This window comes from Sebastes fasciatus, chromosome 8, assembly GCF_043250625.1.
Source record: "Sebastes fasciatus isolate fSebFas1 chromosome 8, fSebFas1.pri, whole genome shotgun sequence".
NCBI classification, from domain to species: domain Eukaryota; kingdom Metazoa; phylum Chordata; class Actinopteri; order Perciformes; family Sebastidae; genus Sebastes; species Sebastes fasciatus.
In genome coordinates, this window is record NC_133802.1 from 18069100 (window position 1) to 18089861 (window position 20762).

Sequence of the window (20762 nt, forward strand, 5' to 3'; positions counted from 1 at the left end):
TGACCTATACTGCAGCCAGCCACCAGGGGGCGATCGAGATGTTTTGGCTTCACTTTTATGGAGCTGTCATGTTGTCCATCTTTATATACAGTCTGAGGTCACGCTCAAGGACACTTCGATATGCATACAGAAGGAGCCGGGGATCAAACTGCCAACCTCTAGCACCTGAGCCACAGCTGCTCCATATCTATACTGATGGTCTCACAGCAACCCTGATTTTTTAACCAAAGGGGTACCATTAGGTTACGTGCTTGGTCCATTGTTATGTACAATCTACATATATTATTATTCCAACACAGACTCAGATCCATTTATATGGAGATGATACAGTTTTATATGTGCATGGCTCCTCTCCAAATCAAGCCATGTCTCAAACTTCAAACTTGTACTGAAATTGAAGTATTTGGGAATTTGGTTAGATAGCAGTCTTACATTCAACCTCATGTGGAGCTGCAAATAAAAAAGGGTTTCTTATATCAGAATAACGTGTGTTTTTCGCTTCTTGTCGAACATCACATCTGTGCTCGACTATGGAGATATCCTGAACTCTGATGCTTCTCATACCACCTCTCTAGCAACAGGCAGAGAACTACACACTTCTATTGCCTTCCACTACTTGGCACCATATAAATGGAACGGATCACTAAGGGCTTTAACACTTGAAAGACTGGTCCAATGGAAAAATATAAACTTTTAGTTTTGTACCTCTTTTTTCTTTACATATGTTTCTGATAGTTTCTGATGCTGTTTGTACGGTATGTGCTTGTGTGTGACTGGCTGTGTTTTGTTGTGTTATCTCAGTTTGATTTCTCCTGCTGTACTCAGCTCTCTCTCTCTTGCAAAACAGATCTACCTCATTAGATAAAGGTTATGATAATGTATCAATTCTGTCAACATTAAGGCGAAAATTCATAATCTACATATTAGTAAAGTTAGTTTTCGAAAATTCTGTCCAGCGAGATGAGATTACATTAAACTTTTTGCTGGAAATAGAGCTGCTAGACAACCTGCAAGGGGAGGGTGCATCGAAAATGAGCAGCAGCTGAGTTTAGATATATATTTCAATCATATATTTGTGATGCTATACATTTGTTGCATGTGAATAATTCCATCTTTATTGCCCTTAAAGTGTTTAAATGCCGTACATTTTCCCTACATTGATTGTTGAATTGTGCATGCTGGGATTTGCCATTAAATTTTCCTGTGGCCTCCCCCACAGTTAATAACAGCACACTTTCAAATAGTCACCAGAACCACATTAAGAAGATCAAATATGTCTTCTAAATTGAGTGTGTGTGCCCGTCCATGTGTACTGGAAGCACTGAGTGCATGAAACGTATGATCCTGAGGAGTGTAAAGAAATAAGAATGTGTGTGTTTGTGTGAAGGCAGGTGATGGATGAGTTGGTAGGACGTGCCTCTTATTACCTCCTCTGCTGGCCTCTTATTGCCTGCTAGCTTTGGGAGTGTTGAAACAGATAGCAGCTCTCACTGTATTATCCGATCCCTGTTTGCTGTGGACCAGTGTCTGTGCTGCTGCATCAGAGCGGGAGCTAAAAGTAGCCACTGCTCCCGCCAAGCTGAACAAGGCACTTTTCAAATCTTTCATCATTTAAAATGTCCTTTGTGCCAAGGTTTAACATGCAGTAGTGTCACTTCAGCACATTTTCAGCAAATATGTTATGTTTTTTTCACAAATGTTTATTAGCTGGGATGCATATTTAGCTTACAAAACGCCCCGCACTCCTCCAGCTTTATGTATGTGATTGGAACACCGCCCACAGTGTTCCACTTGAAGTAATAGACAGATGGGAGTCAGTCACAGCGTCGCTATGATGGAGAGAAATTACCCTGCTGAATACTGCCCTCCCTCCCACACTACATCAAACTCAGTGGACGTTCAATATTCACCAAATCACTCTATTTTTCTACTCATGATTGCCTTGTCTATAGGACAAGACGGCTTAATGCACTGAAATGACCAGACGTGCACTGAGCAGTGGGTGAGATACTGTATGACAAAGATTTCTTGGGGACTAAAACTGTGTATTCATCTGGTTTATAAAACATCAACTCTCTACCCACAGCGTACGGATGTCTAAATATTCAAATCAAGGTCTTTGTGAGACAGAGGAACATTTTCAAGGTGAAACATTGATAGTGTTCCTGAAAGTATGAGGCGCCTTTATTGGCGATGTTCTATGCCGTATTGAAATAATTAGAAGGTCATATTGGATTTGTGCAAAATTTTAACTCCACAGGTTTGAAGCTTTACAGCCAAGTTCAGACTGTTATAACAGCAGTGACTCACTTCATAAAATCAACTCAACTAAATTCATTGCATCACTTTTGTCACCACAATTCAAATCAATCAGCTTACAGGCAAACTGTTCTCTTTGTGTTTTAAACGTCGCTTACAGTATTTCTTTTTGTTTTTAAGCCATCATAAACAGCTCACTTCTACTTACCCACCATAATTTGGTCCCCAGCAGGATGGAGGCTTTGAATCAACACTTAAACCTTCTTGTGTGAAAATACAATTTACGGAAATATAAGTGAGCAGTTATGAGAATAAATAAATATATCTACAGATTATACTCTCAAGAAGTCAACTATTAAATTAAACGCTAGCTATTTTGATAAGCAATTAATCGTTTTTTAAGGGGGAAAAAAAGGAATAATTCTCTGATTCCAGCTTCTTAAATGTGAATATTTTCTGGTTTCTTTACTCCTCCTTGACAGTAAACTGAATATCTTTGAGTTGTGGACAAAACAAGACATTTGAGGACGTCATCTTGGGCTTTGGGAAACACTATTTGACATTTTTCACAACTAGTGTACTGTGAAATAGAAGAATATTGATTCATATTTGATCAGCGCTGCCTAGTTTAACCGTTTGATCGGAGTTCGCAAGGGATTGACAGCTGCCTCCGTTGAATGAACAGCCAATAGGAACTCTCTCTCTCTGAAATGACCTGTGATTGGTCAAAGTCTCCCGTCATGTACTAGATTTTCTAAAGCCTGAAAACAGAGCCATGAGGAGGTGCAGAAGTCTGGTTTTCTCTCAGAACACTTGAATTGCAATATGCTGAAAGGTTATTATGGAAGTTTTGCCCAATGATGCCCAAAAACATTCTGCCTACTGCAGCTTTAAATGTGAATATTTACTGGTATCTTTAGACAGTAAATTGAATATCGTTGAGTTGTGGACAAAACAAGACATTTGAGGACGTCATCTTGGGCTTTTGGAAACACTGATTGACATTTTTCACCATTTTCTGACATTTTATAGACCAAACAACTAATCGATTAATCGAAGAAAATAATTGACAGATTAATCGACAATGAAAACAACTGGTAGTTGCAGCCCTATAGTCTCAACTCAAGTCCAAAGTCAAGTCATATACACCTCATGGTTAAGTTGAATAAATGACGACAAACTAAATTTCCATCATTTATTGTATAGTGAATGGCATCTATAAAACAGCATGTGGTCGTGTGATGTAGGTTTGAATCTATCAATCAAACCCAAAGGGGGAAGGAAGCTGGCCTTTTAGGAATGAGTTGCATCTCATCTGTGTGGGAGCATGACTGCACTATGACAAAGCACCACCGGTAGTGGGTCTGTTTCTTTGAAATGAGTCAACCAGGAGGTGCTTCCCCACATGGTCTGGCCTGATCCGTAACACCGGGAGCTACTTTATGGCCAACAAACCCCCCAAAGCAACACATTCAATCAGAAAAAAAGGCAGCCAGCATCCTTAACTGTAGAAAATGCAGTTTGTGTTTGTGATGGATGCAACTGCCACAGAGAGAGATGGAGAGAGAGAAAGAGAGAGAGAGAGAGAGAGGAAGAGAGGGAGAGACAGAGAGAGAGAGAGAAAGAGAGAGAGAGAGAGAGAAGGAGACAGAGAGAGATGGAGAGAGGAAGAGAGAGAGAGAGAGAGAGGAAGAGAGGGAGAGACAGAGAGAGAGAGAAAGAGAGAGAGAGAGAGAGAGAAGGAGACAGAGAGAGATGGAGAGAGAAAGAGAGAGAGAGAGAGAGAGGAAGAGAGGGAGAGACAGAGAGAGAAAGAGAGAGAGAGAGAGAGAAGGAGACAGAGAGAGATGGAGAGAGGAAGAGAGAGAGAGAGAGAGAGAGAGAGATATGGAGAGAGAGAGAGAGAGAGAGAGAGAGGGGGCGCATATATTTGCAAATGCTTGACACATCAGTGTTGACAAAACGAGTCATGTGACGAGCATGAAGATGGCGCAGCTTATGGTATATTATTGCAGGTTTATTCTCAGCGTTTTCTTGCAGCATCTCGACAGTTGATGAAACCGCGGAGCGATATGATCGCGACCTATTACCTGCTAATTACCTTCTAGCGATGGAGCCCGTTCACACTGTGCTGAGCAGCTTATTGAGGACCAGATGGACTTGATTGGCTGAAAGAAAGAAAGAAAAACAAAAGAAATTAAATAAATAAATAAGCTTCGAGGGGAAAAAAAAAAAAAGGACTTGGTGGTTCCACTTGAAATGCGGCTGCAATAATAATAACACCTTTTTTTTTTTTGTGGTGGAGAAACAGCTCACCTTGTGCGTGCGCGCCTTTCCTGCCTGCGTGAGTGTATGTGTGTTTGCGCGTGTGTGCGTTAGGTGGACTGCATCAGACTGGAGACACACGCCGGGACATAATAGAGAGGAGATATCGAGGCTTTGATGGTCCTTCCTCTCTCTTCTCCTCCTCCATCCTGCACACACAGACAGACGAACAGGATCCTGATTCCGCTGGAGACATGTAGTCCTCATGTATACGAGCAGCCAGCACAGTTTGTAGCCTTCAGCTCTCATTTTTCAGCAGCATCATCTCACGATATCGACATAATGTGGCTTGCTCTACCGGAGGGAGAATAACCAAATATGTGGATACCAACAGAAGAGGAGAAGATCGGAGTTGGTGAGTCAATTTATTGCTATTTTTAATAACCTTTATTTCTTGCTTTTTTAATTGACTGTTGATGGCAGATTTTCCCACGAGAAACACCCAATTTCTGTTCATCGACACCCCGCATTGCCTATACCAGCCCATTTTTCTCTCTCTTATTATGCCCATTACACCCAATGAAAAACACATCCACTTCTCTAATGGCTGATATATCCACGGCCAGTGACTGCATAGAGAGGGGAAATTGCGTGGGATGATACAGCCTACAACCCACACCACCTTAAAGATGCTATCGCAGTCTGTACACAACCGCAGGCGGTGCTTTAAATCAGGCTGCTGCTCTGTAGTTGTGTGGTTTTAGTAAAAAAAAAAAAAAAAAAATGCGTCAGTGTTGCATTTTAGCTTTTTTCTTTTTATGAGCATATCTGGAGGAGGAGGAAGAGGAGGGGGGAGAGAAAAAAGGCGATTCGTGTTGAAACCACGAGGGGGCATCGTGACTGCGTCCCTCCAACAGGTGTAGGCTGGAGTAAAGCTGGAGTCTACCTGTAGACAGAAAAACTGCCCTAATGCTGCTGCTGCTGATGCTGCTGCTGCAAAAACAGCCACTGCACTGCACTACATCTCCTCCCTGTATGCATGTGTGCACTTTGACCCTTGAGGAAGAAGTTGAAAGTGCAAGATCAGTATTTCTCCACTCAGATTAGCCTTTTATGAAAAAAAAAAAAAAAAAGAAAAGCCAGAGCGAGCTGTTTGCGGTCTAGTACGTAGAAGAGGCCATACGGTCATTACAAACCCCACAGCCACGACAAAATGATCCTATAGCGGGGTTTTCATTAGGGGGAATGAGTCATGTCCAGATGCTTTACAGCTTGTTACTTGCAGGGCTACTCATGCTGGCTTGCACATGATACTCCCCCCTCAACAAAAACACATATACACGCCCACACTTTGTTTGGAGACATTACATTTATGTCATGATCGTTTCATAAAGACTGCAAGATGAGAGCCCCAAAATGGTAAATCCACCATAATATTGGCTATTGTAGTGTTCTGTGCAGTAATCTTATCGCATTCAGTTCGTTTGTATGTTGATCCACGCATCCATTTACCCACCATAGAGTCACTGCAGTGCACATATACTGGGGTGTTTTTAACAGGGAAGAAGGTAGTTTTGTGTGGTTAAGCAACAGTTCAGCATCAGGCTGTAAGGAGTGACCTGGCGCTGTCCATGGTGCTGAAATGTGGACATGGTGCTGTCCATGGTGCTGAAATGTGGAGATGACGCTGTCCACAGTGCTATAATGAGATGACGCTGTCCACGGTGCTGAAATGCGGGGAAGCAGAGCCACTGTGTACCTACACAGTACATACTGTACCTTGTAAAAGCAGCCCACATTACTCTGGTACAATACCCCCCTTCGCCTCAGATAACGTGTTGACATGCTAGGTTCAATACCTCTCTTGTAGATGAAGTCCACGCTGGTACGTTAACTGAACTGTATGTACAGGCCTTTTACAAAGCCTGGTATTAGTGGCACCATTTTGCACATTTTCACACATCTTCTTTGCTTATTTTGTTACTGTAGATTAGGCCTCACCAATACAATATGGAACCGAGATGTAGTCTGTCAGCAGTCAGCCAGGCCTTTCTCCTTGTCTCCTGTGTTGTCTTAACAGGCAACAGGAAACAGTTTGAGACCACCTCATGAAACGTTAATGCCTATCTTAGAATCGCTGCCTATTCATTATTTTGTTGGTTTATGCAGGAAGTAATATTAGTTTGTAAATCACTTGTAGAGTGGCGACGAAGGCCTGGATTGAATGTGGTGCTGCCCAGCTCTTTCCACTCTGGTAACTGCAAATAATAATCATTTTAATCACCAATTAATCTATAGTTACTTGTTTTGCTCCTCGTTTAATAATTTAAAGCTAATTATGATGTTGTAAGTTTTATATATTTGGAATTTAATTAGATAAATTACATTTTTCAAAAAAAATAACCACTAAATCAATTCTCAGTCCAATCTGCTTCAAATTTCTCTTATATGAGTCATAGATGGATTTTTTCTCATATAAGCAGCAATATTGCAAGAATTTCTTTACACTTTTATTGGAGAGAGCTCTGACTGTAAGTCAGTACCTGCCCACATGAGAAAGAAAGTGAAATGAATCAGCCGGCTTTATCTGTGGCCACATGGACGCAAACTACTGTAGCGGTACATGAAATAATCAAGCAGACTAGGCCACCATTATCTGAAACGGACAGCTCTAGGATCAAACGTGTTCACGGCAGAACAAAAGATAGAGCTAATGTTCAACTGAGAGTGGGATTAGAGAGATTAATGTAGCCCAAAGCATTTCTCCGTGGGTTTTAGCCATGGTGTTAGTGGGAAGTTGCTTAGCGTCATTTTGCTGAGCACTTCTTGGATTGCTCATTGGATGTTGAATCACAAGTTCATTAGTAGTGTAGTTTTTTGTACCTTATCAGCACCATAATACTTTGTGATAGTCATGTACATGTTTATGATGAGGACATCATCTCACAGCTACACAGACCCCTGCAGCTGGGTAGCATGCCTAGATTTCTGTGACACTGACTTGGGATCAGATATGGTCCTCTGTGGCAGAAATCCCTACTGTAGGTTAGCAAGACTTCAGCGCAGTACTGTGTCTGAGTAAGCGAGTGTGCATTCAAGTCGTGCTGAACATCATGACTCAGTGGGCGAAGCCCGAAGACCGTTGTGTAAATTTTAACTTAGCTGGATCTGGGACAGGACTACTCAAGCTTGGTCTTCATACTCACAGTGCATTACTGGGAGTTCAGCTTCAGTTGTACCGGTCATGATTGAGACTGGACCTAAAAGGACAATAGAAACCAAAGGAAATAAGTTAATTTCAGTGCTGCAGTTTAGATGAGCACAGTGTCCTCTTTAATAAAATGTTTCTCAGTATAGTGATGCCATTAGCACTCAGTTGTTTTGAAAAATAATAGCAAACAATTTATAATCCATAATAGTGTTTACTGGCAGGTTTTTGATGACATCTCTCCTCTCTCTGCAGAATGTTTCTCCCCTGTGGGCCATTGTACAGTTAGATACTCTGTGTGTCTCTCACTGATTCTAATACAAGGTCATCAGGCCATGCATGCTGTGTTTGAAGCTTCACTATATTACATTTGGAGGAAAAACATTTTTCAAGACAAGGCAGCATGTAATAACATTTACACTGGAAGGTCTCGCTTCATTTGTTTTAAAAGAACATTATAGCTTACATATTGGATTTGGCTTGACTATAAAAATGACAGAGAATGGCAGGAAACAGGGAAGTGAAGTGTAGACAAGGGAATATAGGTCAAAGGTCACCGTCAAACAGAGTCTTAAATACCGTAGACTGGCTTTCTACAGAGGATGTAGTGAACACATTCTGTCATATTTGCTCATTTTTGACAACAAAGACATAGTTATGTGACTTCATTCAAAACTCTGAACGGTATTACAGTTTGCTGATATGATGCTGGTGTGTGATACAAGAAAAACCTCTCAACATTGTAGGCACAATATTTGTGGTACTACGACTCTCTATTTTAACACAGTGGAGAGCTCCGAATCGCCACATTTTTCTTGCAATCACAACATTTCAGCCCTTTTTACACGGCAACACTCCAGGATTCAATCAACAAGGTGAGGTGGAGGTTTTTAGTGTTCACTGCTATTAGGCTTTTTATCCTACACATCATGGCAGTGTGACAGAGGAAGAGCATTAGTGTATCTCACTGGGGCTGCTTCAATGAGTTTAAAACATATTATATATACTTATCTCCAGTCTCCTGAGTCTAATGTTTATTTTAAACCATGACACTTGATCCTTGATACTCACTGGGTGATTTTCCTCCCATGATTCTCAGTATTAGGTGACCCGAGTGACACCATAGATAGTGTAAACTTCATGGCTTCAGTGTCATAACTTCTGCATAATTAAATCCAGGAATATTACTACTTTTGTCCTACAGGAGCTGGTGGTGGTAGTTATTAGGTGCTGTTATGGAAAATCAACTCCAGCTTCTGTTCTTACTTCACGCCAACACAGAAAACTGGATTCTTAAGAGACCGTTTTCAGACTGTAAAAATGTTCGGTGGATATCTGAAGAATAATTCAGAACAGGAAATGGAGAATGCTGTGTGCTTTGAGTTTATATTTTGCCTCACAATACATAGTAATTATCTACTCTATTACTATGAATCTGTTTAGTTTATTAAATCTAAAACATTTAAAGTAAACACACTTTTTTACTTTATGATGAAACCTGGTACAGTGTGTAGGATTTTGCGACATCTAGTAGTGTGGTTGCAGATGCAACCAACTGAGCACCCCAGCGATCACTCCTCCCTTTCCAAGATAATGTAATGTGAGCCGTCGAGCGCAAAACCGCACTAATGTCGTTCGCCTCGCTCAGAGGCCATCCTTACCATAATGACACTACTTTAGGAGCAACGGAAGTCAGACGGTGGCTGGCGGTACCACGGTTTTGCACTCTGCCGCTCACATTACCGCAGTATGGTGGCCTTCAGGTAATGTAAAAACGTAAAAGGCTGTCTCTAGAGCCAGTGTTTGGTTTGTCTGTTCTGGGCTACTGTAGAAACATGGCGGAGCAACGGGCGGACTCCGGGAAGAGGACCCGCTCCCTATATAGATATGAAGGGCTCATTCTAAGCTAACAAAAACACAATGATTCTTAGTTTCAGGTGATTATACACTAATGAAAACACAGGTATGAATATTATATTCCATTTCTGTTAATAGATCCCCCTAAATATTACACACTGTTCCTTTAAGTCCTTAAGTTCTGACAACCCGAGGTCCCAAGCTGAGTGGTCCCCCTACGGAGTCTGTGTTTTTTTGTGTGTGCCTTATATTTAGTTTTCACTTTCACTTTTACCAGAAATGCTCTAAAACAATGATCAGATTCAACCTACAAAACCCCCAAACAATTCTTAAAAAATACAATACTTTAACTGTTTTATTATCTGAGACCTGCCAGAAGATTAAAATATGACTATTAATTTTGTTTGTAGGCAAAACTTGCCCCAGTGGATAAGCGAGGAAAGTATGACTGACTTTAAAAAAGCACACCAAACCCAAGACTTGATGCTAAATGATGCAGATGGTGTTTGAGTTATGGGTGGTATATATTTGTCATACATGGAACAATAGAAGTGAGGTAAGGTAAGAGGAAAGTGGAGGACAGCAGGAGCCTCCTCCTGTGCTCAAGCCCCGTAATTCCTACCAGTGAGTTTCTGGTTACACAATAGCAGCCATAAGATGCCGTGTGGACTATGAATGCAACTAAATAGAGGGACAGTCTGGACTGATATACCGTTGCTTAGTAGAAATGTTGCCGTTGCCAACATTTTCCACTGCCTGACTGTCCTGTCAGTCCTTCCAACATCCTACGTTCAACATGTTGAAGTATAAAGATGATTTTTTTTTTTTTTTTTGTGTGGATATGCTAATGCTCCGAAGCTTTTAGGCACAATGAAAGAGTGTTTACACAGCTTGGAGGTTTTGTGAGGGTGGACTATGAAAATATGAGCCTGCTTGATGCGCCCATCTCTCTCGAAACATGACAAGCTCATCTTGTTCTGACGTGGCCTCAGCTAAAGAGTTTTCAAATGGTGTGAGTGCAGGTTTTGCAATTCAAATGAAATAGAGGCCATTAAAGAATAGCACTCTCAAATAGGAAATGCTCAGCCCCGGCTGGAAAAGGGCCTGAGGCAGACTGGAAAAGGTGACAAGGAGGCTCTTTGAGTCCATCCATTTATCTGACTCTTAATACATGCCCAATACGCTTGACTTGAACTCTAGTGCCATGCAGCATCCATAAGCTTTGCCATTTTAAAAGACCCAGATCACCGCAGCAGCTACAGTGAAGAAAGCCCTCCAGTTTGTAGATGATCTGTTGCCATAGTTACCCGAGCACAGGAACTGAGCACTCGTTACCCTCAAACAGGCGACGGAGCCGAGCCCAAGCCCCTCCTCCTCTTCCTCCCCCTCACTGGGTCCCCTGGCTAGTTCATTAGCATAATGATTCACACCAAACTCTCCTTGAAGGGCCACCATTTGTAGGTTTTTTAAAATCGTCAGTGGAGCCCTGTCATTATTAAACAAGTTTGTCCTTACTGAGGGTTGTATGTTACATAGATGCACAGATAAAAAATATCCTATTGTGAAGGCCTTTACTGTGGCATCCATCCTCCTCAGGAATAATCATGTTCTTAATAAGAGTCACAAGATGTTTCTGTGTATGGTCAAAGACCGCATGGTGCTGCAAAAAGCAGGTGGCGTGGAAGATTTATGCAAATACCGACTTATGATAAAGCAGCGTTTACTACTTAGCAGTTTGTGTGGGCCCTATTTTGGGAGACAGTTCAATTAACTTAACATTGCAGGAAAATCAGGCCGCTTAAGAATTAATTGCCTATTAAAATGACTACCCACTTCAGGGTGGGAGCTTGTTTACAGTTTGCTAAGCAGTGGTTCCTGTGTGACACTGAGTTTAGGTGTTTGCATTGAACAGCTTATTAAAAGCCCGCTACAACCCCAAAACACATGCTGTGTTGAGACACAACAGTGTAGAGGAGGCACCTCGCTTAATCAGAGGTCACAAAGATGAACCCGAGCATGGATTTGTATCTGTAATGTAATTTCACTTGACAGTCAACTACTATAATAAGGTCTAATATTTTTTTATTTGTTTTGATTTCATGATTGTTCTCTCTTTTTCTGCACAGTGATCTGCAACTTCCGGTCATCAATATGTCAGGCCCTGGTACTGGAGATTGGGGAAACTGTACAGATTTTGGAGAAGAGCGAAGGTAAAAGCGATCAGATCTCCTTTGACAATGCATGTGATAAACACAGGCACGGTTATTGGGTTTAAATGATAGCAGTCCTGTACTGCAGAAAAGTGGACACTACTGTTGTGTGTTGGTCCTTATCACCCAGGGCCTCAATGTCCTCTTCAATATTTTATCTGGGAATTTGTTTGTTTTTTAGCTACCTCGGGGAATCTAGGATATATTCTACAGTTATTTAAATTTGACTAATCTTAGGCCAAATAAAAGAATAAATAATTTATGTATTCGTCCACCAGGACTTTATTCCTCGCAGGAAAGGGTTTTGAAACAGCATTTAGACCTTTATGTTGGAAAATAAAACGTTAACACTTCATTTCACAGGTCCATAATTTGCTAATAAATTCCTGTTAAGAATTAGATATGCTGGTAGGCTACTAATTATAGACTAGGGAAAATAGAGGCGATGTTCTGAAACACATTTCACATGGAGTCTAGTTAGTTAAGATTATTAGCAGTTGTTGATTTACAGATGAATTTCCTCAAAGCTAGGCTAGTCAAAGCTACAGTAGGCTAGTCAAAGCTACAGTAGGCTAGTCAAAGCTACAGTAGGCTAGTCAAAACTACAGTAGGCTAGTCAAAGCTAGGGTAGTCAAAGCTAGGGTAGTCAAAGCTACAGTAGGCTAGTCAAAGCTAGGGTAGTCAAAGCTAGGGTAGTCAAAGCTACAGTAGGCTAGTCAAAGCTACAGTAGGCTAGTCAAAGCTAGGGTAGTCAAAGCTACAGTAGGCTAGTCAAAGCTAGGGTAGTCAAAACTACAGTAGGCTAGTCAAAGCTACAGTAGGCTAGTCAAAGCTAGGGTAGTCAAAACTACAGTAGGCTAGTCAAAGCTAGGGTAGTCAAAACTACAGTAGGCTAGTCAAAGCTACAGTAGGCTAGTCAAAGCTAGGGTAGTCAAAACTACAGTAGGCTAGTCAAAGCTAGGGTAGTCAAAGCTAGGGTAGTCAAAGCTACAGTAGGCTAGTCAAAGCTAGGGTAGTCAAAGCTAGGGTAGTCAAAGCTACAGTAGGCTAGTCAAAGCTACAGTAGGCTAGTCAAAGCTAGGGTAGTCAAAGCTACAGTAGGCTAGTCAAAGCTACAGTAGGCTAGTCAAAGCTAGGGTAGTCAAAGCTACAGTAGGCTAGTCAAAGCTAGGGTAGTCAAAGCTAGGGTAGTCAAAACTACAGTAGGCTAGTCAAAGCTAGGGTAGTCAAAGCTACAGTAGGCTAGTCAAAGCTAGGCTAGTCAAAGCTACAGTAGGCTAGTCAAAGCTAGGGTAGTCAAAGCTACAGTAGGCTAGTCAAAGCTAGGGTAGTCAAAGCTACAGTAGGCTAGTCAAAGCTAGGGTAGTCAAAGCTACAGTAGACTAGTCAAAACTACAGTAGGCTAGTCAAAGCTACAGTAGGCTAGTCAAAGCTACAGTAGGCTAGTCAAAGCTAGGGTAGTCAAAGCTAGGGTAGTCAAAACTACAGTAGGCTAGTCAAAGCTACAGTAGGCTAGTCAAAGCTAGGGTAGTCAAAGCTACAGTAGGCTAGTCAAAGCTACAGTAGGCTAGTCAAAACTACAGTAGGCTAGTCAAAGCTAGGGTAGTCAAAGCTCCAGTAGGCTAGTCAAAGCTAGGCTAGTCAAAGCTACAGTAGGCTAGTCAAAGCTAGGCTTTGGATTTTTAAAAATCGTGTTAGCTATTGTGTTAAAAGCGGTTACAACAGCAGAGAATGCCATTCACATGGACATTTCAAGCACAAGTTGGTTTGAGGTGCAGTAGTAGGCTGGCACACTTGACCTTCAACTTCTTGTACCATGCATGATATACCAAACAAAATGGTGTAATGGCTCATACTATATGCAAAAATGTGTTTCATTGTGAGGTAGTGAGGTTTTCTGATGTGTGCTTCGCTCTTCCTTTAGGTTGGTACAGAGGCTTTTCCACCAAGAAGCCTTCTATCAAGGTAATTATAACAGCATACACCAATTACTGGTTTGACATTGTGTTGATTCCTGCAGGCTGAATACAATATTCCTTATTTTAATTAATTCAGAGTGAATAATCACTAGACTCATATGCGACAAGAAAACAATTTGGATTGTAAATAAAACATCTACTGCTGCAGCAGACTGTTAACTAAATACATTGTTGGACAGAGGTCTTTATCTTATTTAATAAAGGTTAACTACAATTTTATTAAACACATGAAGAGCCACCAAAACATCTGTAGCGCTGGTTGCCTTGTATTAGAAAGTGGTCTCCACACAAAGTTTTATCAGATACATTTTTGTGAATGATAATGTGATGTGAGAGATGTGCATCCCAGAAATAACTTCGTCTAGACAACAAAGACTTTAATGACTGATTAACTTATTGAATAGAGAGCTTTGATTTGACAAAAATAGAAATCTCCTGACCTGTATTTTCCAGATGTGCTTTCATACAGACACCGTTTTAACCAAGTCATTCTGACTTCATAGCACAAAAGCACTAAATGTAGTGCCATCCTCAACAGACTAAAAAAAAAATTACACAGCAAATATGATGACAAGAAAAGTTAAAATATATAAAAGTGTGTATTGCATGTATGCACACCTTGGTATGAGGCACATGCCAGCTCTATCATTTCTTTTAAATTGTATTACGGCACTATCAGAACATCATGGATCATGACTACCTCTGTGCTGTTCTCTCTCCTGTGCAGAAATCAAAATTGTGTTTTCCTTTCAGCCAGCAGATGGTGCAATTAGTGATCTGTAAAACCAGTCGTTTTTACCAAAAAATGCAATTTAAAAAGAAATTTTTTTTTTTGTTAAAAGAAAATAAAGTATTCTTCTGCAGGAGACTTGCAGCACATACTCGTTGTGTTGTTATAGCTTTGATCAAAGCAGAAAGAAAGTTAAGATGGAGGTCAAGATGGAGATCCAAACCTCTCACTTCACAGTCTGTGCATGCAGCATCATCATGATAAATCCTACTCAGTAAGAAAAGACCATATGTGCAGAACACAGAATTAATACGACACCATCACTGCTGACAGAGATCAATACTCTGCACTGCAGTAAGTGGTTATTATATACGACCGACACATCTGCTTCCCATAGGATTGATTGTTCAGTAAATACTGCTTATAACAGACTCCATCCTTGATAACCTGTAGCAGAGCTGGAGAGGCGTTACTCAAAGTTGGAGTGTTTGCATATCCACAATACAAACAGTATCATCAGAAATACAAATACTAATAGATATATTATTTGAAACATGAGAGCAGCAGGTATTTTTTTTGCTATTTTGTATGTCTACCCTGCTTTAAACTGAAATGTCAAAAACTGAAGTGTTATGTGATGTGGCCGTAATGTTTTAAGGAAAGCACAAAAGCCGTCCAGTCCTGGTAAATGTAGGTGTTAGTGGCTACATGCTGTCCTTCTCTACTCTCATCAGCTATTTACAGTTCTTACTAACACCCCTCCATTTTGTTATGTACTCTGCTGCCCACATTCAATCGCCCCCATACTCTCTCTCTGTGCTGAGAGAATTAGTTGTGCTCACTGTGGCCAATTCGTTCACATCTGGCAGATTAGAATAAGAAAGATGAACTGCAAGGGTGGCAGTTGGCACCACTCAGTCTCCCATGGCCTTCCCCTGTTAAGCCAAGCCACAATAGGGCTCCTGCACGTTGCTCTGCCTCTCGTCTCTGTAGTGTGTGCAAACAGCACACAGCAAAGCAGAAATTGTCCAGATAAATAATAAAGGAAGTGTGATCTTGCATTTCCTTCAACATATAATGTGGCGCCAGCAGAACTGTATAATCTCAACTCAAGACAGTTTAGGTTATTCTACCTAATAACACAAACACAACACAATACTGTACATCTTGGTTACATGTTGCAGGAGAAATAAGAACGTGATCCTGTCACACTCAGTAACATCTCTGCTCCTTCCTCTCTGTCCACAGGGTATTTTCCCAGTCAGCTATGTCCACTTGAAGAAATCTACAGTGACCAACAGAGGGTAAGTTGTATGATGAAGTGCTTTTATTTGAGCATGCACAGCATCATAATTAGAGATGCACTTCTCCAACTTTTTTTTACATTTTTTATTTTGATTTATGTACCCCACCACCATATATCCATCAACATACGATAAAAAAAAAAAAAAAAGGTTGCCAGCGTCATCGAGAATGTTGGAAAGATCTATAAATTCACCTCCAGTAAGTAATACTCTTTGGTCAGTGGAGCAGTTACACATATATTTTTTTAGATTTGCAATTTTTGTTACATAAAGAACATACTGGCATATAGGGCAGTGTCAAAACTTCCTAGAATCCAACACTATACGACATACAAAGCTATAAGAGAACAAAACATGTCTCGTTGACAAAGTCTGAATATAAATACAAGACAGACTTTAGACTGTGTTGGTCGACTAGTTTGGATGGGCAATTTGATGATATAGCAATCCCTTAGATCTGTCTGACTGTGATAGGCCACTCAAGGTAGTGAGTGACGATATGAGAAGGCGGATCCAGGAAGATGTCAAGCAGCTTCCCTGCGTCGCCAAACAGATAGAGCCAGAACAACACGACCTCCTCTCCACCATGGAACCTAGAGAGAGGACCAGATTTTTGTCTTTAGTTCACAGTGTCTTGGTAATGTTGCTTAAAATTAGTAAATACTCAGTACTTTTAATTTTTTCAAGTATTTAATTCACACAGGAGTATACAAAAATAGGCTTTACCATGTGGTTATTTCTTATAGACTTACTATTTATTTATTGAATTATCAGAAAACATGTTATATTGTGATATACTGTATACCGTTAACGAGATTACCTATGTCATGATACAGGATTTAGATATCGTCCAACCCTATTGTCAGGTATTTAATTCTGCCAAAAACAGTCTTTGCCATCAATTATAGACTACAAAGACTTTTTTTGTACTACTTGTATTACTAGCTAATGTACTTCATCACAATATACTTCAATATCGCAATCTAAAAGTACACATAACATGATAGATTTGATCCATGTTGCCCACCCCTACGACCAGTGTCAGTCACACTAAGATTACAGTGAAAGAACACCTTGCAGGAAACATTACATTATCTGTGTCTGTGACTTTAAATGTGTTTATTATTAAGTAGACACACATTGTAAAAAAGTGAGTTGAATTTATTGCAGCACATTTAATTTTATGTAGGAGGGGAGTGAAGCTCAAAACACTGAAGACGACATCAGCAGTGGTTTCTCTCTACAGATCCATCGCTACCTTTATTGAGACATATTGGAGGATGTTATGAGCAGTGATGATGAAAAACAATTCTGTTTATTTTATACTGGTCAAGAGCTCTTGTTCACTCATTACACAGGGAGTGTGATACAGATTCATCAACTCATCAATGCCAGAGCATGACGATCTGCGACGATCCAATCTTCAAGACAATTAGATGCACGCACACGCTCTTTCACACACACACACACACACACGCGTACACACAGTGACGGTCATGTAGAGTTCCCGTCACAATAGCTGGCCACGGCTGTTGATGCCAGAATAAAGGCGAAGACAAAAACAGGCAGCAGAGCTCTTTATCAGCCTGAACTCATGGATGTTAAATCTGCAGACTGGGAGCTATGGCTCAGCGTGGACTGGGAGTTTGCTGTTATATCACCACCCTCCAGTTGAGCTGCCACATAGCAGGAGGACTCTCGTTCGCACTCAGACAATTAAAATTGCAGAGTTGGAAATTGACATTATTATACTTCCGCGCTCCACGAGTTGCACTTTGGGAAATGTGCTTTGCTGTCTCTTGGAGTTAATGAGGTGACACACCTACTGTATATCTGTAGTCCTCCCAAAGCCACAGACAATCACCCTGACTCATTGTGTAATGGATGGAGATGCTTCCATTGTTGCAAAAACAAGGATACGGTATTAAAGATAATTCTTTGCAGCACAGGCCAGAGCTTAGCGAGCAAAGCACCACGTCTCACAAGAGACCTAACCTTTGGTTCAATGTTTCCTTATGAGTGTGGTCGCACAGGAAGGATGTGTGTTGTGGTTTTTACTGGAGTGCTCCACCTCCGTTCCTAACTGCAGCCAGAGGAAACCTCATTACTCCTCATGATCTTACCTCTTTGTTTTAAAACGCTGGCTTGAAGCAGTCATGCAGTTATGTGTGTATGTTTGTCAGTCTTTGGCGAGTTACTTGAAAATGTAATACTTCATACATTACATTAGTCATTTTAAAAAAGTTATTACATTACTTATTACTCAACTGCAAAAGTAATCAGTTACATTCCTCGTTACTTTACTTTCTTTACTTGGCTCAACGTTAGCCCTAGGTCATCAAGTCCGTTTTTTTCTTATGCGTTTTTTAATCTGTCATCCGATAAAAAACATTAGGCACAGAAACCTTGCACACTCAGTCCAATGTGTTTTATTATTCTATTTGTTGCAAAAAATCACAATATGAGATTAAACTGAATTAATTACACGGGTGCAATGGATAGCTTTAGTCCAAATAGGGGCTAATGAATGAATGACATTAGCATTAAGCCATCGTTTAGCTGCCTAGAGCACAATCACGACTGTCTAATCTTTCCTACATCTTTTGTTTTGCAACATCTCCGATTACAAGCTGTTCTGCAATCACCTGCGTCAATCTATCTTTAAATTCTACATCTGTATTCTTTTATTTCTTTATCGTAAAGTGCTTTGTGCTGGGAGACGAAGTGAATGTTTATTGTGAATGCCATTTTGGATGATGACGTTTGCACGGACGGTGGCTGTGAGTGGTCAAACAACCCTCTTTTGCCTTTTGACGGATGTGAAAAAAAGCAGAAAATCAAAACTGTTCCGAAAACTTTGATAATGTGCAAAGGTTACAGAGTCGGTGTGTCAACACGATTGACACAACGTGAGGTCATGTTTATTTTTAAACGTACGACAATATCGGACGAAATATACTTGGTGTGCAAAGGCCTTCTGTATTCTATGACCACCGTAAAGTGTGTCCGCAGGGGCGCCCCCATTGTATGGATGTTACTTTGTACAAGTGGTTGTAGCTATTACGTTATTAGGTGTTTAAAACCGGTGAAAGAAAGGCAAAATACCTGACAATAATTCGATGCTGCATTTTTTTGTACAATCTTGTAAAATTTCTGACATTGAGACCTTCACTCTAATGTGCATCTGTTGACCTGGAAAAAACAGACTGCATCCAGTAATTATCACATACTTGGCATTTCTCTCACCTTCTTTAAAGACTGAATAACACCACCAAAAAAAAAATTTATCAGGGGTCAACAGAATTTCAAATTGTAATCCCTTACACTACTCAAGCCCTGAAAAAAAGGTATTCTGCCAACACTGCATTACTGCCCAACACTTGTGTGTATCATTGTGTGCACTCACATTCATGTACATGTTGTTTTTTCTGCAGGCTGTGCGAGACGGTGGTGCCCCTCGAGGACCCTATTATCACAGAAACCACCTCCACACTGCAGGAATGGGGGGTCCTGTGGAAGCAGCTCTATGTGGTCAGTAGCACTATATTACAGTACATATCACTCATCTTAAAACAAAACACTGAGCAATAAATGTGAGACTGAATCTAACATAAACCAAGACTTCCAAGGGAGTTAGGAGAAAAAACTGATTTTCACACAAAGAAATTGCATCCGTCGTTGTTTCATTTGCATCCTCCTGAGGGGTTTTGGTGGAATAAGCTTTTTCAGTATGTTTTTCTCCCTTGCACCTAATTCAACACCTGGTATAACCAGCAAGTGTAGTGAATAGCCTAAAGAGACACAGCCAAAACATACAGTGACAGCTCCTTTAGATATTTCCCCATAGCATGTCGTTCTGACTGTCACCCTACATTTTCATATACTATCTGTGTGGGAGCAGAAATGGTGGTTGGACACAGATAATGGCCTACAGACCTGTCGTATGCAATTTCATGCTGTGTCATTCAGCCATTGATTGATTTAAGCCTGCCTCTCGTAGTTTCTGCATCATCTTAAGATCCAGCTCAGCTCGCCACCTTCAGTCAGCCTTTACTTGCCGGGAAAAAGTGATTACTGGAAACCTAAAGCGTCCTTAATCCTGCAACGTTGTCGAGGGGGCGGGCAGAAGTGGTTGGTAGGGTTTGGAGTTTGGAGCTGAGTGGATACATTGCGGAGCTTGCAGCGAGTTTTTACATAACCTCTCACTGAGGACTGCTCATGCTCTGAGCAACTAAGGAGCCCGAGGCATTGGTGTGGTGATGTAACTTCCTCTGAAGCTCAACTAATGTGAAGCGCTGATTTAACAGTGCTCGTTTTGGTGCACACCCCCTGTGTGATATGGGCCATGTTGCCACAGTTGCATTCATAATAATAGGATGTAGCATTGGCTAGATGTTGATGCATTTCACCTTATTGTTGCCAATTACAATTCATGGTATTACTTCAGGGAGCAATGGCCTAAGCATAACTGTGTATCTGTTATAATGTTTGTAATTAGCCCCGCAGAATAGACACCCGAAAGGGCTCATCAACCCTGACAAAAATCTTTGTTTTTCAGCAGCCTTTGAGAACATGCAGTGTTTATCCTCATTAAATTTACATTGTGGCGCCGCTTAATCTTTGAATTTATGTAAACAAACCTGGGCGGTAATGTGGGCTTGTCATGCCATTAGGGAGAACAGAAAATGCCTGAATTAAAAGTGTTGTCCTTGGTCTACGAGAAACGAAATTCATTACCGTGAGGAGGTCAAAGCAGACTTGCAAGGGGAATTTATTTTTTTGTTTCATTAACAAAACCAGTGGGCTTTAAATATTAGTAGCGACACATATTTGTTCTGCTACCTGCACAGGCAGGCAGAAGTGGTTAGTACGTGTTTTTTTTGTCTTGATCATACGCTAACTGAATGTACAATTAATCAGAGTCTGATAACAGAGAACCAGCTGCATGTA

The 20762-nt window shown here is 40.8% G+C and overlaps 1 protein-coding gene across 3 annotated transcripts in view; it reads left to right on the forward strand.

Moving 5' to 3' along the window:
* The first annotated feature begins 4159 nt into the window (after positions 1–4159).
* LOC141772717 (dedicator of cytokinesis protein 3-like) overlaps positions 4160–20762 on the forward strand; it is a 53937-nt gene continuing 37334 nt past the window's right edge. For 2 of the 3 annotated variants that reach the window (XM_074644043.1, XM_074644044.1), the window contains exons 1-5: positions 4160–4939; positions 11716–11799; positions 13724–13764; positions 15757–15812; positions 19247–19343. In XM_074644043.1, the coding sequence (XP_074500144.1) occupies positions 4903–4939; positions 11716–11799; positions 13724–13764; positions 15757–15812; positions 19247–19343 (315 nt within the window). In that variant the 5' untranslated portion in view covers positions 4160–4902. The remainder of the gene's footprint in view (positions 4940–11715; positions 11800–13723; positions 13765–15756; positions 15813–19246; positions 19344–20762) is intronic. The other variant, XM_074644042.1, reaches the window with a different exon arrangement.